Source organism: Poeciliopsis prolifica, unplaced genomic scaffold (assembly GCF_027474105.1).
Source record: "Poeciliopsis prolifica strain line A6 unplaced genomic scaffold, Auburn_PproV2 SCAFFOLD170, whole genome shotgun sequence".
In the NCBI taxonomy this organism is placed as follows: Eukaryota; Metazoa; Chordata; class Actinopteri; order Cyprinodontiformes; family Poeciliidae; genus Poeciliopsis; species Poeciliopsis prolifica.
Genome location: NW_026562545.1, coordinates 62,662 through 77,588, shown reverse-complemented (window position 1 = coordinate 77,588; position 14,927 = coordinate 62,662). Strand labels below are relative to the sequence as shown.

The window sequence follows — 14,927 nt, the reverse complement described above, 5'->3', positions numbered from 1 at the left end:
CAGCCGGAAGCTTCAGTAAATGAAAATTAACGTCATTAATCGAAAGATATTGTGAATTTTGTAGCTTTCTGCGCAACAATGGTTGATTCCTCTGACGTCATAGTGATCCGGTTCATTCAGTGCTGCGGTTCCGAGCCAGTGAACGGTTCTTTCCGATCCTCTCTCGGTCCGTGAACGCCTCGTGGACAACGCGCTCATTAGACCTGATTGAAGTCACCTGCAGGCGCGCGCGGTCGCTTTAGCGGAAGTCACTGAGGTCAGGAACTGTTCCGTGCACGTGGAGCGCGGTTCGGTTCGGTTCGGCGGGATGCAGAAAGGCCTGAAGAAGTACTTCGTGAACATGGACGACTACCTGTCCAGTCTGGGTCTGTACCGGAAGATGGTCGCGCGGGACGCGTCCAGCCTGTTCCGGGCCGTGTCCGAGCAGGTGAGCGGGTGCCGGGGTCAGAGGTCACCGAATGGAGATGATGAGTTTGGAACAGGTCTAGTGTTTCTGTGACGGTTCCGTTTTGACCCAGTCGGTTCGGTTCTGTCCCGCAGCTCTACTTCTCCAGAAACTACCATCAGAAGATCCGACTGGACTGCGCGAGCTTCATGCGGGCCAACAGGTGCAACTTCGAGCCGGTGAGTTGGGTCCAACCGAACCGAACCAAGCTCCCACTGGGGAAAACCTCCGGGGGGAGAGGTGCTATCCAGAACCGGGTCGGTGTGTTCTGCTTTTGGAGACGGAGAATCTTGGTGACCTTTGACCTGGACATGTTCTGATTGCTTTGTACCAGCGGTTCTGACAGAACCGGAGCCAGCTCACCTGTCTGTTGTCCCCGCAGTTCGTGGAAGGTTCCTTTGAAAGTACCTGGAGCGCCTGGAGGATCCCAAGGTGAGTCTGTGAGCTTCTGTCTCACCTGAGCTCACCTGGATCCCACCAGCTCAGTGTGTGTGTGTGTGTGTGTGTGTTTCAGGAGACTGTGGGTCAGGGGAGATCAAGGCTCTGTCTCAGCTGTACAGGTGAGGTCACATGACTGCTGCAGGTCACATGGTCACCTGGCTGCAGGTAACTTCCAGTCCGCCTGCAGGCGGTGCTTCCTGATCTACCGTTACCCCGGGAAACCGGCCACCATCATCTCAGAGAACGACTTTGAGGACAAGGTGGGGTCACTGAGGTCAGGTGTTCACATTGGCCTCTGATTGGCTGCCAGTGACCTTGACCTCCTGTTGCCTAGGTCACTCTGTGCTGCTCCATTAACGGTCACTATGACATCATCTATGGGAGGAGCTACCCAGTTTCAGCGGCACTGTGCCAGTGTGAGTGGGCGTGGCCTTAGGCGGGGAGCTGTGGGTGTGTCTACCTGCTCAGGTGTGTCTGTGTGCAGCTCTGCTCTACGAGCTGCTCTACACTCAGGTGTTCGGCGTGGAGGGGGCGGAGCTCTGGCAGGCCATGGAGGCCTTCAGGGCCGGAGGTCGTCGCTATAGAAACAGCCTGTCTGTGTGCAGCGACGTTGACTTGGGCTACGACGCGCCTGAGGACCGGGTGCACAGGTGAGCCAACCTTCCAGCTTCCTGATTGGATGTCTGCGGTCACATGACGTCAGTGTGCGTTGGTTTCACCTGCAGGGACGAGGCGGAGGCAGGCGGAGCGGCAGAGGACACCAAGGTGAGGCCCCAGCTTCAGGCTCCGCCCACATGTAGCTAGCCCCATTTCCATGACAACAGACAAGGCACTGAAGTCTGAAGACGGTCGAGGAGTGATGATGTCACCATTTAAATGCAGGAAGGAATAAAGATGGCGGCTTCTGCAGGTCTGGTACAGAATCTCCAGAATCAGCAGGTCCGGTCCGGAGCTGCTCTCATTGGTGGGAAAGCGCCAATGAGGCGATGCCATTGGACCGCCTCTGGAGGACCGGACCTGGAGAAGCCCCGCCCAGCCCTGCATCATAGTGCCCCCTGCTGACCGTCAAGTGTTTTTTTTTCTGCCAGTCTGACCGAAGCGGAGCGTCCGGCTCACTGGGACGCATCGAGAAGGTCGGGCAATGAAATGGCGGCATTGCTTTACCTGTGGTGATGTCGTGTCTGCTGTCGTTTAGCCGCCTGCTGAGACCCCGCCCACCTCCAGACTCTGTTGCCGTACAAGGTCCTGAAGTCTCTGGACAGCGACGTCTACAGGAACCTGGAGTTTGACGTGTGGCAGGACACCTGCAAAGGTAACGCAGGAAGTCAACCTGTTGATCAGACCAACAGAAATCAACCAATCAGATCAATAGTGCAATGATTGATTGATTGAAAGGTTGGTGACAACTTGTGAGTCATGGTGCCCCCTTCTGGTTTCTGTGTGATACTAGAGCTCAGATGGTTCTGGTTCTGCTTCCGGTCTGTCAGAACCTCTTTGCTCTAGGGCTGGGCAATATGAGGAAAATCTAATATCCCGATATATTTTTGTTATATCACCATATGTGATGTATATCAAGATATTTTTAATTGAGCTTCACATTATTTTAAACTGTAGACTCCTTGCAGCATGACGTCACCATTTCCCTGCTAGACTTAAAGTAGCTCCAATAATAAAATTAAAGGGATGTTTTGCTATGAACTGCCTACACTAAGACTAGATAACAAGATCAGAAACGTTTTTAAGAAAAAAGTTTCGAGGGAAGTAGGTCAGTGATACTTGACATGGACAAACGTAAGAAATAGATGTACTGTGAAATAAAGTGTGTTAGCGTGGCTAATAGCAGCAGTGGCTAGTCGGCCACAGCTGTTAGCGTGGCTAATAGCAGCGGTGGCTAGTCGGCCACAGCTGTTAGCGTGGCTAATAGCAGTGGTGGCTAGTCGGCCACAGCAGTTAGCGTGGCTAATGGCAGCGGTGGCTAGTCGGCCACATCTGTTAGCATGGCTAATAGCAGCGGTGGCTAATCAACCACAGCTGTTAGCGTGGCTAATAGCAGAGGTGGCTAATAGCAGCGGTGGCTAATCAAAACACAGCTGTTAGCGTGGCTAATAGCAGCGGTGGCTAATAGCAGCGTTGGCTAATCAACCACAGCTGTTAGCGTGCCTAATAGCAGCGGTGGCTAATAGCAGCGGTGGCTAATCAACCACAGCTGTTAGCGTGGCTAATAGCAGCGGTGGCTAATAGCAGCGGTGGCTAATCAAACACAGCTGTCACTTGTTAATAAAATACACAGATCTCAAAGTTCTGCTCTCTGTGGGAAAAAGTTTTTGTGTTTTTGGTTCTGAATCCTGATGCTTAACGTTGCGTTGTTGTCAGTTGCTATGGCAACACGTCTGCGTTTATCATGCAGAATGAGAAGATCGGAGCCATTTTCCCGTTGCGCTAAATGAATCCGACCTGCGGCTCCAGGTTTCACTAACGGACCGGTTCTGTGAACGGCATGGAAACGTTCCGATTGGGGGAGAAAATCTGTGGTTCAACCTTTTGTGGCAATAGTTGACAACATGTTTGACCTCATTTTGTTGGACATCCTCCATGTATTTGATCTACTGCCAGATTATTGATCCAGACGTTTGTCTTCAGAACCAGACGGTTCATCTGATTCCTCTATTCACTCGACTCATCGTCTTTTTGTGCAGGTTGGGAGGGAAGGGACGAGTGATGCCTTCATAGGGTGTCGGATTCATAGAGTTCAGCTTTAGTGATCAAATTCACTCTCAGGGAATTTGATCACTAAAGCTTATTTTTGATGACTAAAGCTGAACCTTAATTTATACTGGATGGTTGCGATAGAACTGTGGTAAATTGAAAATATGGCGATATCTCCCAGCCCTGCTTTGCTCCGTGTTGAACTGTTGGTCCCAGGTGAACCGGTCAGCTGATCACAGGTGAGACACACCTGGATGAAGTCAGCTTGTCTGTAGTAATCTGATTACTTTGCTGTGACAGAGATGCAGAAGACGGACTACATGGTGTTCGCGGGTCGACAGTACTTCCTGGGAGACAAGTGTCAGGTAACAACTCACTTCCTGATTGGATGGTCCAGGGCCGGATCGGGAACCTGGACCAGTTGTGGTTCTGGAGGCTCTAGAACCAGGATCAGCATCAGTCTCCTGGTTTCAGGTCCGTCTGGAACCCAAAGGAAATTCTACAACGCCTTCATCCAGGAAGTGGGAACCCACTCGGCGGCCGTCACCGTGTTCATCGAGGAGCTGGGAGAGAAGTAATCCTTTCAGAATCGGGTCTGAACCAGAACCCTGTTAGAACCTGGTTCTGGTTCTGGAACTTCAATCTGTTGGCAGCAGATTGAATGTGATGATGTGATGCAGACACCTGGTTCCGCTGACGGATCTGAAACCAGTCAACCCAGTTCCTGCCTGGAACGTGTCGGCGCCGGCCAGGAAGGGATCCAGGTGAGGTTCTGGTTATGCTGGGCTACAATGTGACCCCTTCGTGACCCCTCCATTCTCTCGGCAGACCCAGAGTCTCGAGGTCAGCGGCATCACCGCCATCGTTACTTCAGAAAGTCCCGCGGTAGCAGCGGGGCAAAGGGGGTGGAGCTACTGATGCCGCCACCCGTCTCCTATGGAGGCCCCGCCCCTTCACCCCTTCCTCCCCGCTTCCAACCAGCGGGTCACCCTCGCCCACCCCTCCCCCCATCACCAGGGGCCGTGACCTACGACCCCTACGCCCCCCCACAACACCACCCCCCTGCAGCAAGAGCCCTCGCTACGGCGTGTCAAGGTAGAACGCCATCCAACATGTCCGCCGTCTGTTGCCCCCGGCTGCTTCATGTCTCTGATTGGCTGGTTTCTGTTCTTCTCTCCGACCCGAACCGACCTCGGGGTTCTGGTTTTGCTCTGAAGTCCTGCTCGGTTCCTGAACCGTCAGCTGATTGGTCCAGAGCTGACCTATTACCCCAGGCAGAAATATTACCACTACGAGAACTACGCCTTCCGGTCCCGGTAAGCCCACAGGACCAGGACCACAACGGGTCTTTCAGAACCTTTTCCTTCATGTCTTTGTGTCGCCAGCCGCAGTCGGCGCCACCTGCTGGCCGTCAGTAAGGAATGTCAGTTCGGGTTTCCCGCCGAGGCGGTGGAGGAAGCGGCCGACTCGACCCGCCCATGACCCTTCTACAGCTGGAGGACGCCGGCGACGCCGTGTTCCCCCCCCTGCAGGTGAGCAACCAGAACCAGGTAGCTTCAGAACCGCAGCATTGAACATGATGAACTAGAGGGTCCGTTCGGTCGTGGTCAGGGTTTCAGGCTAAGGTTTTTCCAGGCGACGCTTCATAGCAGAAACTGCTACATGTGTGCATCGTCAGGGCAACGCACCAATATCAGTACGTTAGAGTATCAGGAAATATTAGTACTGTAGAATAGTCCAGAAGTTCTTCAGAACTTTAGAGCAACTTTTACCAACCCTAACTGCTAGTAAAACTAGCCACCGCCATTAGCACTGACGTTGAGTCCATTACTGGCTTGTGATTGGTTAATCCTGCTGATGTCGCTCCCACACAGGGCTCTGCGGTGGCTCCGCCCATCGGGACCCCTCACCGCCTCAGGCTCCTCCTACCGGGTGCAGAGGGCCGCGGCGAGCCGCCCGCCGGCCTCCCCGCCCGGCGCCACCCCGCCTGCTCCTCGGAGGACGACCAGGCGGACGGCCAGCACCGTGGAGACCAGAGTGAGTGGCCGACCTTTCAGAATAAAAGCCTGGGTGAGCGTGTTGTGTGACGGCCATGTGATCGGTTTCAGTCGAGTACGCAGAGGAGTACGTGTTCGGCGCCCAGGGTGAGGATCAGCACATTGCTGCCATGTTTCCTGCTGGGACAGGAAGTGACATCGTGTTGTGTTGTAGATCAGAGCTACCAGCTGCCAGGTGTCTATGCAGCCGATGAGCCCGCCGCCACTCAGGTAACAACGCTCACACCTGGCCAATGTGCTTCCCCGATTGGCTCCAGCTCCTCTCTCCTGATTGGTCCAATCAAACTGGATCTGCCCGGCCTACTTCCTGTTTCTTCCGTTAGATGGGCGGGGCTAACGGTAGCCCTTCATCACCATCATTCAGCTTGAGTCACCACAGATACGCCCAAAAAACACCTTGAGTTTCCTCCATTATGGCCATCAGGTCACCAACTCTGCAGCACCAAGGCGCTACATTTTTATGACCTTTGACCTTCTGGCTGGCTGTCAGGTTTCCAGCCGTTCAGGCTATTTTCTTCTGTCTGATCTTTGATCTCGACTTTGAACTTTCTGGGTTTTTTCCTTGCAAAGCTCTTTTGCTGCTGTGAGTTGGAAACGTGCTTCAGAGATAAATATATTTGATTTCGTCTTATTTTGAAAGGACGAACAGGAAAGGGTCTGACCAACTCTCCAAGCAGATCAGACATATCCTACAGCTACACTCCGCAGGTAAGCACACCTGCTTCTGCCCCCTGCTGGTTGGTTCATCCACCAAACCCTCTGAGCAGCCTGTTCCCCTCCTGGCCTGTGAGGGCGCTGCACCAAGAACCGACACGAAAACCTCTGAAGACACTGAGCGTAATTTCCTTCTATACCAAATAGAAACTGAAATGGAGGATTTCTCTAAATAAAACTAATGATCACAAACTGCGGAAAATAAAACTCAGATCTTAAATTAAGACGTCAACATATTTTAGGTATAAAATTTGCCTTTTATGACGTTTGAGCATTCTCTAAAATAAAATGATTTCCCTTTAAAGTGGAGCGGATTTTTAGAAAGCAGCACTTGAGAACCAGAAGATTAAATATAATTTAACTCTTCATCTCCTGCTAGAAAAACATTTTAAATATAGAGTAGATTTCTCGTACAATATCCACTTTCAAAAGCAGGAACTGATATTTTGAATTTCTTTTGCATAAAGTCATTCCAGGGAAAACATATTTAATTATAAAATTAATATTTTATAGTTTTTTGTGGGAGTGGAACAAAAAGCTGTTTGGTTTTATTTTCATGATTTTAAACAAATGTTTAAGGAAACTGATGAATCCAATTTTGGTTCATAAAGTCACATTCGATTTTTTTTTTTTTTTACGGCTAAATGTAGCGTCAGGTTTTCTTAAAATAAATGTTGCCCTTTAATTTGATCTTTTTAGCACATCAGCTCCACTTTTAGCCAAAGACCATAAATATGAATCCATTCAAACCAAACGGTTTAATTCATTATTTTAAGTTTTTTTCAGTCTGAAATAGTTTTTGTCTGAACTTGTGATCGTTTTGCTCCGCTGTCTCCAGCGACGCGTTTGGAAAGCAGAAATATCTTGACTGTCCATTTAAATGCCTGAACGGCGACCGGTCGGCCATCTTGGAGGCGTTCTCGTAACCTGAACTCCTGACGTTCACCTCTAGAGGGCGCAGGAAAGTCAGTTGTGTTTGTTCCAGGTGGTGAAGCCGCTGCCGGTCATCTGCTCCTCCCCCTCCTCCTCCTCTTCCTCGCCTCCCTCGCCGTCCCGGGTCCCGGCCGCCCCTCACTGCCGCCGGCCGCACACGTTCAGACTCGTCCAGGTACGCTTGCTGTCTGGGCGGGGCCTCCGGTCAGCCGGGAGATCTGATTGGTTTTCTCTCCTCAGTATCCATGACGATATCCGCTGCCGCACCCTGGTTGGTCAGCGAGTCGGGCGAGCCTCTGTGCACCGTGCTGGCTCCGCCCCCTTACTCCTATGACCCAAATGGCAGCGACTTACCCAGAGGTCAGAGGTCGCATGGTTCAGTGTGGCTTTAGGGGTCGGCTCTACATCTGATGATGTTTGTGTTCAGACTGCAGGATCGTCCAGTACTACTACAACCTGGGAGTGCAGGTGGGTACCTGGGGCTACCTGGGTGGGATCTGTGGGGGTAACTGGGGGTACCTGGGTTGTTGCCACATTAACCCTCTGCCTCCTGCCCCCCAGTGGTTTCCACCAGAGCTGCTGCCAGCAGCAGGCCTACCCCCCCCCACCTCGCCGGAGCTGGCCTACCCCTATCAGCACTACCCCCCCTACCTGGCCCAGGAGCCCGCCACCCACGGTGAGTCTGTTCTCCAGAACCGGGTCGTTTGGGCCAGAGCTCAACCCTCTGACACCAGAGTCGGGTTAAAACCAGTGAAACCAGTCTGAACGGGGATGTGACGACTCCTTCCTGTGCTTCTGCCCCCAGCCGCCCCCACTCCCTTCCCTGAGAGCAGCCGGGCCCAGCAGCCCCCCTCCTCCTACCCAGAATCCTCCAGAGCATCAGACGGCCAGGCCAGCGGTCGGTACCGGCGCAGCCTTCTGAAGGTAGGATCTCGATAGACAGGAAGTCTGAACCGCTGATGCTCCTCCCACTTCTCAGGCCCCGCCCCCACGGCGGAAGGACCCGCCTCCATCATGACCCCAGCGTCGCCAGGCTCCGCCACCTCAGGACTGCTGCACCCGGATCAGACGACCCTTCCTGCCCCCGCTCTGCTGCACCTGCCATTTGAAGCTCCGCCCCCTGCTGGCTACCTGCCAGCAGCGTCTCACCCCGCCCACCTGCCCCACTCCTCTTATCATCCTTGTGTTCCTCCTGCTGCCCACTGGGGAGCGCTGTCGACCTCGGGCCACGCCCCACGGGTCTACTGCACCGCCCCCAGTCCTCATGTGGTCGGCTATATCACCGCCCCCCACCCTCACCACACCCCCACACACTACATGCCCCCCTCCATGTGAACGTTAGCTTGTGGCTAACGGTTCCCTTTGTTTTGAATGGGCGGCGCTAGCTGGTTCAGGTTCAAAACTTGAGTTTAAAATAAGTCACCTGACTGAGATGTGCTAGGCTAGCAGCTGGCTAGCTGACAGCTAACTGCTAGCATGGTTTTGTCTAACATGTCTTCCAGTCACTTCCTGTTCAGAAGATGGAGCAATCAGAACTGGGTTGTTCTGAACAGCAGCCAATCACAGTGGGGGGCGGGGCTAAGGGGCGGGGCTAGTCCCTCACCTTTTGAGGGATTTCTTTGTGTTCAGTTCTGGTGCCGGTTTGTTTTGGGTGAATAAAGTTCGTTCCACAGCAGAACCGGGTCCTTCTCATTACTTTGCTGAAGGGGGCGGAGCCTGACTCCCAGGGACCAGAACCCGACCAGGAGGGGGAGTGAGTGACCTCAGCCCCTCCCCCACTTGTTTATGAAACTGGAAATGAGCAGGAATATTTTCAACCAGAAGAAATTTATTGAATATTTACAAACATGATGAAAGCTGATGTTGAAACGGACCAGAACCCGTCTGTCAGGTCGGGGGGAGGAGCTTACACAAGAAGCCGGGTCTCAGCAGGTTTCTGTTGTCATGGAGACCGGGGGCGACCCCAATGTTACTTCCTCTTACTACCAGTGTTGTCATGGCAACAGCTCAGCAGGAATCTCCACGGTCCAGAGGTCGCGACCTCCCGGGGTCTTCAGGGGCCCCTTCAGCCAGCGGGGATTGGACAGGCGGGTCAGGTGCTTCTGCTCTAGACCAATCAGAACGGCCGAGCGCTGCAGCTCCGCTCGCTCCGCCTCCGGCAGGGAGGCGGGGCACTGCCAGGTCCCGCCCACATCCACCAGACCTGGCAGGAACAGACGGCGATGCGTTCTTCACAATGTTTACACGCCGCCCTGAACGCACCACCATTCAGGGTCCTGCAGCTGGGTGACCCGCCAGCACTGCTGATGCGTTCAGGGCGGCGTGTAAAGCCCAGCAGTCGCAGGTTACCATATGCTGACTGGTGGTACGTTCAGGGTCACCTTCCTGCAGCGACGTCAGCAACGCGTCGCTCTAATCCATGGTTTTCCCAGATAATCTGGTTTCATTAGTAATTCAATCTCCTCTGCGTTTCGCCACTGTCTCTGCAGCAGCCGCTGAACATCTTATTCCTGGAAAGACAGGAACTACCTTGGTTTCTGGCATTCTAAGCAACTTTGGGCTTGTTTTTCTAAAGTTGCTGGCAAGTTTAATGAGTCTGTTTGGTTTTCTGGGCCTGTTTTTGAACATGAAGCTGCTCATTTAGAGATGATTAGACAAAATAAACCCCAGAATTTTACTATCCCACTGGGTCTTTGTTATGTCCGGGTAATAGAAATATGTATCCTCATATTATTTGTATGACCTATGAACAACTTCAGGCTGCACTCCAGAAAACTTTAGAGATGGAGACTGACATGAACACATCAATAAACGAATGAACGAGTTCGTAGGTACACAACTGAGCGTCATTATAATAATTAATTTTAAGATAAGTGTCATTAATCTGTGCAGCCGTCTGATTGGTGGAGCAAACGCAGGGCCGTAACACAGTGGGGGCTGAGAGGGGGCTCTAAAATCCTGTCGAGAGTTTTTCATACAGTGGAGCAAAGAAAAACACAAAAATTACCAAAAGTTTTTTTTTTTTTTCTGGACAGTCGTAACCATAAACGATCAAATCTTCCGTTCAACCTCATAAGTGGAGACACATTGTTTATTAAATAAATGGTTACGGAAGTATTGGCAAAATTGAGTGTAATTTTTACATTGATTGGTTCTCAGCAGATTCTGAAAATAACTTACAAAGTAAAATGTTAATCTCCAAATCAAGTAGTCAGTAATCTAAGCTACTTGTCCAAGAAGTAATCAGTAATCCAATTAAAGTTACCTTTTCAAAGTAACTATGCCATCTCTGCCTACCTGCCACTACGCCGCGGCCGAAGCGTTCCCCGGACTCCAGCAGCTCCTGGACGCCAGCGGCGCTTAGGCCCCAGGCTCCGCCCAGCACCGCCCTCCACTCCTCCCCCTCCCAGTCCCGCCAGGCGACGTGCACCGCTAGGGTTCGGTTCTCCAGCGGCACCAGCAGGGGGCGCCAGCGGCTCTCCACGGTCTTCACACCGTCCAGAACCAGACCGGCATAAGGCTGTCGGAACGACAGACACCACAGCTGGACCGCCATGCTGTAGAGGAGCATCATGGGAAATTTCAGTTTCACAGGTCAGAAGTTTATGCCACAAACCCCCATCTGGAACAATAGATAATAAATAAATAAATCTTTGTATTTAGATCACTGGATAGAAAAAGGTATTTGGTCCTGTTGAGGCGCTTACCAAGGTCAAATACACACATTTGCTTCTACACACATTACACTCTCATACTTTCACACAAAGGCCTTTGTATTTGTAACAGATACAGGAACTGAATCATCTCCTCACTCCCATCTCCAAGCAAATAGAGATTTAGGCGACGCAGGACATCGGATGACCACTGGGCGTGTTCTTAGATCATAAGCAACGAATCTTCCCGTTTTTTAAACACATTCTGTATAGACTCGGGGCCCCTGGTTTTCAATTCTAGTCTGTGATGGTAAGTGTCTCTTTTTTAGCACTAACAAAAGAATAAAAAACGTAAAGTCTGATTGCTTTGTGTTGGCTGATTTGCTGCTCGTGTGCTTGCACGTTTTTGGTCTATTGGGTTTAGAATACATGATGGTTTCTAACAACAGTCCATAAGACATTTTCTTAATGACAGTGGAGATTGGTTGTCTTATGATGAATTTTGCTTATTGTATAACTTGGTTTGCTCATGCACTCAGTTTCATATGGTATTAAACTCCTTCCCCTCTGCAGTCAGATATAAACATTAATCAGCTGACCTTCAGTTTCCAGCTCTTCAGCTGTTTGGATTTAATGACAAAAGTCATTCTAACAAACGGATGCGTCAGCATCTTACTAATATTATATTTCCTGTCCGACCAAATAAAAACTCCATTTTAAATTTATCTTCTGATTTTGAGGTTAATAAGTGGAGAACTGATTACCTTAAATATCCTCTGAGCCCTAAAGCTAAAGAAGTTCATTTTAAAATTCTCAACAACATTTTTCCATCCAGGGAACTTTTAAGACAAAGATTTAACTTCGACATGAACATTTGTACTTTTTGTGATATTGACATTGAAACAACAGATCATCTTTTTTCTATTGTGTGCAAACTGCATCATTTTGGAGAAACTTTCAGGACTGGATCTCAACTAAACTTTCCCTCCATCATCCATTAAAAACAGAGGATGTAATATTTGGACCCACAAAGACAAAACCCGGCCTGGTTCTGAACCACCTGCTGATCCTCGCCAAATTCTTCATCACTCTGTAAATAGAAAACCAAACTGTTCAGCCTTTAAAAACCTTCTGATGGAAAAACGCTTCAGAACCTTAAAACTGATGGAAAACAAGCAGGGAATGAAACTTTTGGACGCTCATAACGACCTGACTTTATTTGACAACTAAAATAAATTCTTTTTTCTCTCTTTTCTGTTTTTTGTTTTTGTTCAGTAATCCCTCTGTTTGATGTCTGACTGATTTTATTTATTTTCTTTATTTTATTATCTTTTAGTTATATGTCTGCCGTAAGCCTGTAAAACTTTACTTTTCCATGTATGTATATGCCACATGAATTTGTATAATTAAGTAATTAATAAAAAAAAAAAGTTGATGCCACCAGCTAGCACTAGCAAACTGAAGTAGCTACAGCTAGCAAACAAAAGCAGCTTGTGCTAGCAAATGGAGCCAGCTAGCACTAGCACATGGTGGCAGCTACAGCTAGCACACGGTGGCAGCTACAGCTAGCACACGGTGGCAGCTAGCACTAGCACACGGTGGCAGCTACAGCTAGCACATGGTGGCAGCTACAGCTAGCACATGGTGGCAGCTACAGCTAGCACACGGTGGCAGCTACAGCTAGCACACGGTGGCAGCTAGCACTAGCACACGGTGGCAGCTACAGCTAGCACACGGTGGCAGCTACAGCTAGCACACGGTGGCGGCTACAGCTAGCACACGGTGGCAGCTAGCACTAGCACACGGTGGCAGCTACAGCTAGCACACGGTGGCAGCTACAGCTAGCAAACAGGAGAGAAGCCAGAATCCCGACTGAAAAATGTTGAGGCTGTAGGTTCTTTGGGGCAGAAGGAAGTAGATGACCGCATGGAAGAAATTGGCTTACAAATGAATTAGCACAGTGCTATGTTAGCGGCTATTGCTAAGATGGTTCAGCTCCAATCGGAGAAAATACCTGAATCCTATTGAGCATCTCTGGAAGGAGTTTGTCCTGATTCACTTGATTTTTTGCATGTTGAACAATGTTTGAAATGAAACGTCTGACTTTCATAAATTGAATTCATTTTTACAATTCAAGTTGTTTGTGACAGTTTTTCACATGTGAGAAATGTGGATTATTAAATGTGAATCCACTAGTGAAGGAAAAATGACCAAACTAAGAATTTGGCATATTTTGGTGAAATATTAACTAAAAGTGATGCATCCAAATCTCCTAAAACAGTTTAATAGAATAAATTGCAAACAACTAAACTTTTGTTTAATGAATGTAAAGAATAACTAAATTTATGGGAATTATTTCATAACTTTCTGTCTTCTAAAGCCAAACATGGATTTTGTTTTATTTATAAACCAAATATTCAGTTTGGTTTACTAATCAAAGAAAAATGTTACATTTCTAGTAAATTATTGAAATAAAGTATGATATCCATTCATGTTGATATGAACAAACATTTCTTTTTCAAACAAGTCAGAAACACAACAAAAAGTTTATGTTTACAAACATGTTTTCATTAGATTTTTATTCATTTTACTGCTTTGTTTCATTATTGTTTTCTGTTATTTACCCTTTGATGTTTTCTTTGTGTATTCAATGAACAAAAAACATTCGCTACAGCAGAATGACGTCACCAGGTTTCACTGCGCCTGATGACGTCAGACTGCTATTGACGGTTGATCAGTTTTCTCTAAAAGTCCGAAGTCTCGAATTTTTCTCTTCATAGAACCAGAACTCTGTTCTGGTCGGGTCCAGTCTGTCGACAAGAGGAGTTGATGCTCAGCAGAACCATCTGCGGGTGAAGCATCCAGAACCCCCAAAATGATTAGAACCCACCTGATGGTTTCGAACCCGATCGGAAGTCCTCACCTGACCGCCAGCTTGCAGGAAACCACGTGATGAGTCCACGCGCATGCGCAGAGAAGCACCACAAACCAAAGCCGAACCTTCAGAATTGATCCGCAGAGCTCGGAACCGGCGGTTCCTTCTCTGTCCTGCTGCTCTCTCTCTCACCGTCCAGATCAGCGGGGCGGTGTCGCCCTCTGCAGGCCGGAGACGGTAAGGCTGAGATTCACGTAAGTTCTGCTTCCTGACCAGAACCAGGGAGCAGAACCGAACTTGCTTCAGCAAACAGGAAGGGGGGCGGACCGCTGTCATTGTACTCCGGAAATGTAATTGAGCTAAAAGTCAATAACAAATTAATTAGGCTCACAGAAGAATAATGTTGACATTCTGAATGTTTTTGTGCTCTCATCTGTTGTTGTTGTTTTTCTTTCGTTATTGGATTATTGTGCGTCACATCACGTGACCTGTCTAATTTAACACACTCGTGAACAATAAAGGGTGTGTCCTCCCAACAAAACAACACGAAAGTAAAAACTGAGTTTCTTGATGTCACGTTGAACTCTGTGCCGAAGAACGACTCTGTTAACAAATAACCAGGTTGTTAAACATGCATATTAATCTGAGACTTTATGTTGGTTGAGTTTAATATATAGGAAAATCTATTTAGTCCATCAACATGGAAATTTTCCTTTGACTCTAAAACAATAAATCCTATTCATAGAATCACATCATCAATAATTTATGAATAGAGTAAAACAGTCAGCAAGCTGCAGGTAAATGTTATCATTTAGCTGGTAAAGAATAATTATTGCCCTGTCAATAAATGATTTCTAATAGATTATCACCAGAGGAAAACAGAGAGGGCTTCATGAGGTCAGAGGTCAAACTGATGAAGAAAGAGGATGGATGCTCTCTGCTAAAATATTCCTGCATCTTCCATCATCTTCCAGCAAACAGTTGAGATAAAGTTGGTTCTGGTTTCACCACCATTTACCTGCTGTTTTACCTGCCAGTGAAAGTTTCATTAAAAGTTTGTTAATCTGCAGCTCATGAGACGGAACCAGCCGAGGAGATGAAAA

At 48.9% G+C, this 14,927-nt stretch overlaps 1 protein-coding gene and 1 pseudogene across 3 annotated transcripts; one reads left to right on the top strand and one right to left on the bottom strand.

Annotated features, from left to right (window-relative positions):
- The first annotated feature begins 83 nt into the window (after positions 1 to 83).
- On the top strand, positions 84 to 9,041 carry LOC129356421 (putative bifunctional UDP-N-acetylglucosamine transferase and deubiquitinase ALG13; annotated as a pseudogene).
- Positions 9,042 to 9,104: 63 nt separating this feature from the next.
- zgc:110222 (uncharacterized protein LOC550336 homolog) lies at positions 9,105 to 13,996 on the bottom strand. 3 transcript variants are annotated; one of them, XM_055026006.1, is made up of 3 exons: positions 13,840 to 13,996; positions 10,594 to 10,853; positions 9,105 to 9,499 (listed from the first exon to the last, which is right to left on the bottom strand). In XM_055026006.1, the coding sequence occupies exons 2-3, from the start codon at positions 10,850 to 10,852 to the stop codon at positions 9,291 to 9,293; spliced, it is 468 nt and encodes a 155-aa protein (XP_054881981.1). In that variant the 5' UTR covers position 10,853; positions 13,840 to 13,996; the 3' UTR covers positions 9,105 to 9,290. The 3 variants fall into 3 exon arrangements, with proteins under 3 accessions (XP_054881981.1, XP_054881982.1, XP_054881980.1); XM_055026007.1 differs by having other exon boundaries at positions 13,873 to 13,996; XM_055026005.1 differs by lacking the exon at positions 13,840 to 13,996 and having other exon boundaries at positions 10,594 to 10,870.
- Between the last annotated feature and the right edge of the window lie 931 nt (positions 13,997 to 14,927).

What these genes read in the sequence shown, in the direction of transcription:
- zgc:110222 (XM_055026005.1), bottom strand. Translation starts at nt 10,870, where the DNA reads ATGATGCTCCTCTACAGCATGGCGGTCCAGCTGTGGTGTCTGTCGTTC. An exon ending in CGGCCGCGGCGTAGTGGCAG is followed by an intron (nt 9,500 to 10,593) that starts GTAGGCAGAGAT and finishes TGTTCCTGCCAG; the next exon opens with GTCTGGTGGATGTGGGCGGG.